General features: G+C 55.2%; 2 protein-coding genes across 2 annotated transcripts in view; one reads left to right on the forward strand and one right to left on the reverse strand.

The window, feature by feature from the left end:
• The window catches only part of TMEM147 (transmembrane protein 147), a 136116-nt gene that overhangs the window by 110786 nt on the left and 15940 nt on the right, over positions 1–9390 (forward strand). The gene's annotated exons all lie outside the window — the stretch shown is intronic.
• Positions 1450–7130, reverse strand: SBSN (suprabasin). Its single transcript, XM_050768864.1, has 5 exons — positions 5735–7130; positions 4637–5626; positions 2894–2959; positions 2746–2790; positions 1450–1615 (listed from the first exon to the last, which is right to left on the reverse strand). The coding sequence occupies exons 1-5, from the start codon at positions 6650–6652 to the stop codon at positions 1592–1594; spliced, it is 2043 nt and encodes a 680-aa protein (XP_050624821.1). The 5' UTR covers positions 6653–7130; the 3' UTR covers positions 1450–1591.

The raw sequence follows: 9390 nt of genomic DNA on the forward strand, positions 1-9390 counted from the left end.
TTGTTGTTGTTGTTGTTGTTTTTGCGACGGAGTCTCGCCTCGTCGTTCAGGCTGGAGTGCAGAGGCACAATCTCAGCTCACTGCAACCTCCATTTTCCAGGTTCAAGTGATTCTCCTGCCTCAACCTCCTGAGTAGCTGGGATTACAGGCACCCACCACCACATCCAGCTAATTTTTTTTTTTTTTTTTTTTTTTGTATTTTTAGTAGAGACATACTGGGATTATAGGCATGAGCCACTGCACCCGGCCAAAAAAATAATTTTTAATTAGCCAAGTGTGGTGGTGCGTGCCTATAGTTCCAGCTACTCAAGAGGCTGAGGCGGGAGACTCCCTTGAGCCCAGGTTTGAGAACAGCCTGGGCAATATAGTGAGACTAGTGAGACCCCCTCTCTAAAAAAAAAAAAAAAAAAAAAAAAATTTAATTAGCTGAATGTGGTGGCGCGTGCCTGTAGTAGTTCCAGCTACTCAGGAGGCTGAAGTGGGAGGATTGCTTGAGCCAAGGAGGTCGAGGCTGCAGTGAGCCATGATCGCATCTCTGCACTCCAGCCTGGACGAAAGAGCAAGACTCTGTCTCAAAAAAAAAAAAGAGAGAGAGAATATGAACACCTCTGTAGCCGGTACCTTGAGTCTAGCAAGTGCTCTATACTCAGTAATTGTAATCGTTGTTCCTCTGGGCTTTGAATGGTGCACAGATCTGAAAATGGGGCCTTCTGTGCCCCCACTCGGTGGCTCCTGTCACCAACATGTCTTCCACCTGAGCCTTCCATCCTTCCCCCTCCTTCCCCTGAGAGGATCCCCGGCCCCATCCCGTGTCTCACTTTTCCTGTTCACCGATTCCCCGTCTCCGCTGCTGCCAAAGGGCAAAGACCTCTGTTTTTCCAGAATATCCTTTGTAGCTCTTCACTGTCTCTCTCCCTCCACTCACTGACTGTGTAAACTTGGTCATGTTTCTTAATGTGTGCAAGCCCCCACGTGCTTCTCTATAAAATGGGGCAATAACAGTCCCTTTCACCTAACTGGGTGGTTGGGAGGAGTCAATGATGTCATGCAGGTAACGCGCCTGGCAGGCAGCCTGGCATGTCTTAACTGCACAATAAATACAAGTTATTGTTGTTATTCTTTTGGCGCCCCACCCCCTTGACTGAGGATGCTACCTCCTGGACCCAGACCATTCTCTCCCGGTGTGTCTGTCCCCACCAGTGGCCGGCAGTGCTTTTCCCTGCACGAGTCCTCCTGCCATTAGCCAGCACGAACTTTGCGCCCCAGTAAAGTGTAGTTTGCCCCCATTACCTGCCCTTTTACGGCTGATCAGCCTGAAATCTCCAGCCCAACCCCCCTGTGCATCAGACACCCTGACTCCTTCAGCAAAGTAACAAGAAAAGACAAGCCCCTCCCGCCTCCCTCTCCATCCCTCCTTAGGGAGCCCAGGGGACCACGATGAGACAGCATAGTGTATCGAGTTTATTCACAAATCCCAGTACAACCCCCTTCAGGGACTCCAGAAACCTGTCCCCCACCCCCAGCCCCTCCAGGTCATGTCAGCTGATGTGACAACGGCAACATTAGTCTCCCAGCAAGGGCAGGTGCCCGTTTAGGGCATGATGTTGGCGACGCTCTGGAAGAGAGAAGGAGAGCAGGGTGAATGCTGGGTCTACAGTCATGACGAGGGCCTGAGACCTCAGCCCCACCCCTCAGGAGAAGCGCAAGAGGCACTGGCTGCTCTGGCCCCGGAGTTAGGTTCTGAGGAACAGCTTCAGGAAGGCAGCATCTAAACTTAAGAACATGAGGAAGCCAGCTCCCGCAGCCAGAGGGGCTGGGGCCTCTGCAGGAACAAGCAAGCCTCGTGTGTTTAGCCTCAGAGGATGCTCTGCAGCCCCCATAGCCCAGGATACACAAGGGTGGGCCTTCCTCCTCCGTAACACACCCTCACCCTGGCCTGCACCCGGTCTCAGGCAGCAGATATAATAAATGCAAAAAAAGCCTGGGCACAGTGGCTTATGCCTGTAATCCCAGCACTTTGGGAGGCCGAGGAAGGGGGGGATCACTTGAGATCAGGAGTTCGAGACCAGCCTGGCCGATATGGTGAAATCCCCGTCTCTACTAAAAATACAAAAATTAGCTGGGCATGTTGGCGCACACCTGTAATCCCAGCTACTCAGGAGGCTGAGATAGGAGAATCACTTGAACCCAGGAGGTGACGGTTGCAGCGAGCTGAGATTGCGCCACTGCACTCCAGCCTGGGAGATAGAGTGAGACTCTGTCTCAATAAATTAAAATAAAGAAAGAGAGTCAGGAGGTTACTTTGAGCCCCAAGTGGGAACAAGGATTCCACAGGAGCCTCTACACTGGGGTGACCTTGCACCAGGGAGAGGACAAAGCCACAGGCTCCTCCTCTCAGCATGAAGCAAAGGCATTTGCAGCAGGGTGGGGGGACAGGAGGGAAGTCAGTCAGGAACGAGGACAGGGAGAGAGAGGGAATGAGAACAGTCAGCAGCCCCTCCCCACTCCCTGGCTCCCAGGGGCACCAGGGCCCTGGAGGTCTTCTCTGCCAGCTTGTGTTTGCCTTGGTGGAAATGAAAAGCACCCAAAAGATGAGGGCAGGGTGCAAAGGGGAGAGAGCGGGTGGAGAGAGGAAAGCCCAGGACTGGGTATCAGGTTGGGGGGTCCAACAGACACTGGGAAGGGATCAGGGTGAGAGTGTCTATCAGGACGCAGAGCAGAAAGGAGACACCGTGTGGCACTCACCCTCCACAGAGCGGGAAGGTTGATGAAAGGCGTGTTGACCGAGGCCTGCAATCCAAGGACAAGAAGGTCAGTTTCCAGTGTCCGACCCACAGCCATGCTAGGGAACTCCCAGGGGCCTTCTCTCCCCTACCCCGGAGTCCGCACTTACCCCAGAGGCTAACGGCGTGGTTGTGGCCCCTCCTTGATGGCCGGAAGATCCGCTTTGATGGTTGCCCTGTGGACAAAGCCCAGACTCTTGTTACAAACCCTTAATCCTGGGGGTCTCCCAGTTCCCCTTCCCCAGTGACCTGGTCCCCTCCAGGGTGACTGGGGCTGGAGTGGGAGGCACAGCTTAACCCACTGCCTCCTCACTATCCAGAAGAAAACCCAAAGCCTGTGCTCCCGTGGGCATTCTGCCTCCTGCTACCTTTTCCTCCCCAAAGCCCCTTTTAATTTCCTTAATGAAGTGCCCTCAGTCACGGAGGAGGGGCTGGTGGAAAGGGAAGGTAGAGGACCCATGCCATTAGCAGGACCTAGTTTCACCTCAGCCCTGACCTCACATCTACCCTTCTATGCCCTGTGTAGCTGCATCCCTAACTCCACTGATCCTCATCCTTAACCCAGCCCCAGACACTCAGCCATGCACCCCAGCAGCGCCCCCAACCCCGGTTGCTGTTGCGAGCCCCAACTCCCACAGTGCACCTCTGCTTGCGGCACCCTGCAGCCTGCCGCGCCCACTCCTCTACTGCACCGTTCCTCCCCACCCTGGCTCTGTCTGGCGGCAGATGCGGCTCTGGGCTTTGAGTTCGGAGCCAGTCACATCTTGCAGATCCCAGGACCCCTCATGGAGCCTGGAAAGTGAGGGCGCACAGGAGTCCACCCTCTCCTGCTCCCCACGCTCCCTTCTTGGTGTCTGTTCTGTTGTGAGTGGCGCTATTTGCCTGCCTCCAGTCTCTGTTCCCTCTACATATTTTATTTTATTATTATTATTTTTTGAGACAGAGTCTCACTCTGTTGCCCAGGCTGGGGTGCAATGGCACGATCTTGGCTCACTGCAACCTCCGATTCCCAGGTTCAAGGGATTCTCCTGCCTCAGCCTCCTGAGTAGCTGGGATTAGAGGCACCCGCGACCACACCCGGCTAATTTTTGTATTTTTAGTAGAGACGGGGTTTCACCATGTTGGCCAGGCTTGCTCTTGAACTCCTGACCTCAAGCGATCCGCCTGTCTCGGCCTCCCAAAGTGCTGGAATTACAGGCATGAGCCACTGAACCCAGCTTCTGTTCCCTCTGCATAAATGGGTGAGAGAAACCTTCCAGAAAAACTCTCCTGGCTGGGCAGTGTAGGGGAATAAAACACTGGCCTGCCCTCCGCCAAAGCTGGGCACTAGCCACAGGACCTTGGCACGTCCCCTAACTTCTCTGAGCCTTTGTTTCCTTATCTGAGAATCAGGGCGCCAGCAGCCTCATCTTGACCACATCAGAGGGTAGTTACGAAGATTGCACAGGCCAAGGCTCATCTGCAAAAGCTGTTCCTCATGCTCACTCTCCTCACCAGGTTTTCTCAACACTCAATGCCTTTGCAGTGAGTGCCTATACTAGATCTTGATCTCAGGAACTGTTTCCCATTCCCCAGGAGGGGCTTCACGGTCCCCACTTGAGGCCCCCTTAACCAGGAGTGCCCACCACCCTGTCTGATACATACTTTGCAGATAAGGTGGCTCACCCTATCTGACCAGCTACCACCAGCTCCTTTGTAAGGGAGATGGGGAAAGGGGAGAAGCACAGTGATACAGCTGCCCAAGCTTCTTTCACCAAACGAAGACTACATGGACCCCCCCAAATGTCCCAGGGGTTTAACCTTTCCCTCCCCCAACCCCCATGTCCCCCATTTCCCCATCCCTGTTCACCTACATTCAGCAGCTGGTTGGCCTCCTTGCTGGCTTGGTTGACCCCATTATGAGCATTCTGCGGCTCCTTCCCGGCCTGGCCAGCAGCATGGTGGGCACCTTGGCCAAGCTTCTCCACTTCCTTTCCAGCCTGGTCAGCAGCATGGTTGACCCCTTGACCAAGTTTCTCTGCTTCCTTCCCAGCCTGGTGGACCCCAGTGTGGAACCCTTGGACCGCTTTGTCTGCTTCTTTTCCGGCCTGTTCAAGGGTATGGTGAACTCCCTGGCCAAACTGCTCTGCCTCCTTCCCAGCCTCGTGAACCCCGGTGTGGAACCCTTGGACCGCTTTGTCTGCTTCCTTTCTGGCCTGGTCAGCAGCATGGTTGACCCCTTGGCCAAGTTTCTCTGCTTCCTTCCCAGCCTGGTGGACCCCAGTGTGGAACCCTTGGACCGCTTTGTCTGCTTCCTTTCCGGCCTGTTCAAGGGTGTGGTGAACTCCCTGGCCAAATTGCCCAGCCTCCCTCCCGGCCTCATGGACCCCAGGTTGGACACCGTGGACTGCTATGTCTCCCTCTTTCCCAGCCTGCCCTGCTGCATAGTGAATGTCGTGGCCAAACTGCCCCGCCTCCCTTCCAGCCTGACTAATGCCATGATGGAGGCCTTGGACCGCTCCGTCTCCCTCCTTCCCCACCTGCGAGGCAGCATGGTGGACTCCCTGGCCAAACTTCTCTGCTTCCTTCCAGGCCTCATTAACCCCATGGTGGATCCCATGGCCGAGCTTCTCTGTTTCCTTCCCAAACTGACTGGCAGCATGGTGGACCCCCTGGCCTAACTTCTCTGCCTCCTTCCCAACCTGACCAGCAGTATGGTGGATTCCCTGGCCAAACTTCTCTGTCTCCTTCCAGCCCTCACTGAGTCCATGATGGACCCCCTGGCCAAACCTCCCTGCCTCATTTCCCGCCTGCCCTGCAGCATGGTGGATACCCTGGCCAAACCTCCCTGCCTCATTTCCGGCCTGCCCCACAGCGTGGTGGGCCCCCTGGCCAAACCTCCCAGCCTCATTTCCGGCCTGCCCCGCAGCATGGTGGGCCCCCTGGCCAAACTTCTCTGCCTCCTTCCCAACCTGACCAGCAGCATGGTGGGCCCCCTGGCCAAACTTCTCTGCCTCCTTCCCAACCTGACCAGCAGCATGGTGGGCCCCCTGGCCAAACTTCTCTGCCTCCTTCCCAACCTGACCAGCAGCATGGTGGGCCCCCTGGCCAACCTTCTCTGCCTCTTTCCCAACCTGACCAGCAGCATGGTGGGCCCCCTGGCCAAACTTCTCTGCCTCCTTCCCAACCTGACCAGCAGCATGGTGGATCCCCTGGCCAAACTTCTCTGCCTCCTTCCCAACCTGACCAGCAGTATGGTGGATCCCCTGGCCAAACTTCTCTGTTTCCTTCCAGCCCTCACTGAGACCATGGTGGGCCCCCTGGCCAAACCTCCCTGCCTCGTTTCCTGCCTGCCCTGCAGCATGGTGGATACCCTGGCCAAACCTCCCAGCCTCATTTCCAGCCTGCCCCGCAGCATGGTGGGCCCCCTGGCCAAACCTCCCTGCCTCACTTCCCGCCTGGTTGGCCCCGTGATGGACCCCATGGTGGATCAGTTTGTCTGCCTCCTTCCCAACCTGTCCAGCAGCGTTGTTGACCCCATGGCCAAACTTCTCTGCTTCCTTTCCTGCTTGTCCAATACCATGGTTGATCTCATGGGCTACCTTGTCCATTCCGTGGTTGAGCCCCTGGACGCCTTTGTCCAACTCCTTGCCGGTGTGGCTCCCCATGTTGCTAAGTCCGTTGAAAACCTTCTCCACTTCCCTTCCAGCGTGCGTGATTCCACTGTTGATGCCATCCAGGGCCTTGCCCACCTCTCTCTCTGCATTGCTCAGCCCTCGGTTGATCCCTTCAATGACCTTCTCAATGGGGTCATCGCTGGCCGCCCATCCAGGCAGGGCCCCCAGTAGCAGAAGGAGGGAGCAGGAGCTGACCAGATGTGCAAGATGCATATTGCTGGGAAGGTCGGGGAGGATGCAGAGAGGAGCCTGGGAAGCCACACTGCTATTTATTCTCTCTCCCTCTAGCCCTCTTCTCCACCCCTCATGACTCAATTACCTCTGTGAGGCACTGACTTGGTCCTCAGTCAAGGAGGTGTTTCCCAGGGAGATTTGGAGTTGAGCAATGGAGAGGAGGAGGAAGAGAGGGTGAGTCATGGATGGAGAAGAACTCTGGCATCTTTGCTTCTTGCCCTCCACCCCAGAGATGGGTGTCTGCCCTTCCAACCACCTCCTCTTTTCATTCCTCACCCACTGTCCAGGACTCCTCTCTCTCAAACCCACCTTCCACCACTCTCTGTCCCTGGGATGCAGGGGATTCCTCAACACCTCACTCCTCTCAGGCATCTAAGCCTCCAGCTCCCCCAGCAGTGAGGGGCTACAATGATGGGAGGCACCGTCTGGAGAGGGAAGAACCCTAGGGGGTTTGAGGGAGTCATCAGACCTCATTCTTGTGGGCCGGCCCCTGCCCTTCGCTCATTCCATTCCAGCCATACAGGCCTTCTCCCTGTTCCACAAACACACCAAGCTCATTCTTGCTGCAGGGCCTTTGCACATGCTCCTCTCTCTGCCTGGAATGCAGAACCCAGATCTTTACATGGCTGGCTCCTCCTCATCCATACTTGACTTAAATGCCAACTTTGAAAGAAAACCTCCCCTGACCATAACATGACATTAATTATACTCTGTAGTATCACCCTTTTGTTTTCACAGCAAAAAAAAAAAAAAAAATTCTGAAATTATCTTTATTTTTTATTGCTTGTCTCACCTACTAGGAATGTAAATTGGTCATGTTGGTCACTGCTGTATTCATAGCTTCTTGAACACTGCCTGGGGTTCAGTAAATATTTATTGACTGGACAAATGGATAGATTCAAGGAAGCCAAAGGAAGAGACTCCAAGCCCAAGTCTGGGTTTCACAGGGTGCTGGAGGGAAGGGCGCCTGGGTCGCCAGGACAGCATAGGGTCTCTTGGGGAGTGTTGCGGATTTTGGAGGCGGGATCCCATTCCTGTCACAGAACCCAGACCGCCTGCCTCCCAGCCCTTGGGCAAGGGCAGGGGGCTGATTGCCATGAGCTGGAACAGGACGCAGTGTCTCCTGAAAAGCCGGTCGAGGCAGCCACGGGGAGGGGCCGAAGACCCGGGGCAGCAGGAGCCTGTGAGACAGAACCTGGGCTGGGGCCAGGCGCTCATCCTTCCTGCCCTCCCCGCATGGGCCCTCCTAAGCCCCAACCTGAAGCTCCAAGCGTTGACATTTTGGCTCAGGTTGGAGGGGAAACAGCTGAGAGTCTGACCTTGGGCATGAAAAGGGCATTAGAAGGAAGGGCAGGTGGTGGTGGGCAGGCTTGGGGCAGCAGATGGATCTAGGAGCCGGTTTGGAGGAGGCTAAGACCAGAACAAGAGCCAGTGGGTGGCTACAGTGGGTGCAAGGGTGAAAGATATTTGGGTTTTGGTGCCAAGGGGAGAGACTGAGAGAGGGGTGGAGGTGGGATTGCTGGTGGGAAGGCCAGGCAGGAAGGAATGTGCAGGGTGTGAGCAGCTGGAGGTGGCAGAGCTATGTGTGTGGGTGCCCAGGTGTGGCGAGAATCTGCACGTGTTTTCAGGCTTTGCTCAAACAAGAGTGCTAAGGCCCACTCCCCTCAGAGGACCCAGGGTTCCTTTCCAGCTCCTGGACACTTGACTCCACCCAAAGACAGGCATCCCAGGACAGATACCCAGAAGCTTCTGCCTTCTCTGGGCTCTGCCTATAGAGGGTGACTAAGTGTGCCACCTCTCCAAGCTTGAGTTCATCAAATCTGTTTCCCGGTTTCACACTCCAGGGAAAAAGCCAACTTCCTGGGCAAACTCAGGTGTGGTTTTTCTGCCCTGGTCCAGGGCTGAAATGATGGAGTTTCCCACACCAGGAGGTGGCTGGGCAGAGAAGAGTGGGTGATGAGTGTCAGAATCCTAATCCACCCGGAGATCAAGAGGTGGCGTTTCTCCCACTTTGAACTGTGTTCCATCTTCTTTTTGTTTTTTTGGAGGCACAGTTTCGCTCTATCCCCCAGGCTGGAGTACAGCGGCGTGATCTCAGCTCACTGCAACCTCTGCCTCCCAGGTTCAAGCAATTCTCCTGCCTCAGCCTCCTGAGTAGCTGGGATTACAGGTACACGCCACCACACCTGGGTAATTTTTGTATTTTTAGTAGGATGGAGTTCCACCATGTTGGCCAGGGTGGTCTCAAACTCCTGACCTCAGGTGATCCACCTGCCTCGGCCTCCCAAAGTGCTGGGATTACAAGCGTGAGCCACTGCACCCAGCCAAAATCAGCCCTTTTTTAATCCTGGTTTTGTCGATGTTATATTTTTCACCTCCTTGATTGTACACCAAAATGTAGCCCCCTTTGTTTAATTAATCATCTGTGTTTTGGTCTCAGTTCATTAAAACCTCCTCACCTGTACACCCAGTTTACTTTCTTCTCCCAGGCTATCAAAGAAGGAGAACCTCCCCCTGCCCCAGTCCCATGGCAGGTGCTTGGCAAATGAATTTCCTATGGATGTTGGCGGAAGGAAGAGGTTATGTCATTCTGCCCCTTCTTGCATCCATCCCTCTCTGGGATGGTGGCTCCTTCCTGGCGCAAACCCCGACTCCCCCGAATCTTGGTCACAGCTGCGTGTCAACCTGCTGTGCAGGTGAGGGTGCCTGCCTGTGAG

The sequence above is a fragment of the Macaca thibetana genome, chromosome 19, assembly GCF_024542745.1.
Source record: "Macaca thibetana thibetana isolate TM-01 chromosome 19, ASM2454274v1, whole genome shotgun sequence".
Lineage (NCBI taxonomy): Eukaryota > Metazoa > Chordata > Mammalia > Primates > Cercopithecidae > Macaca > Macaca thibetana.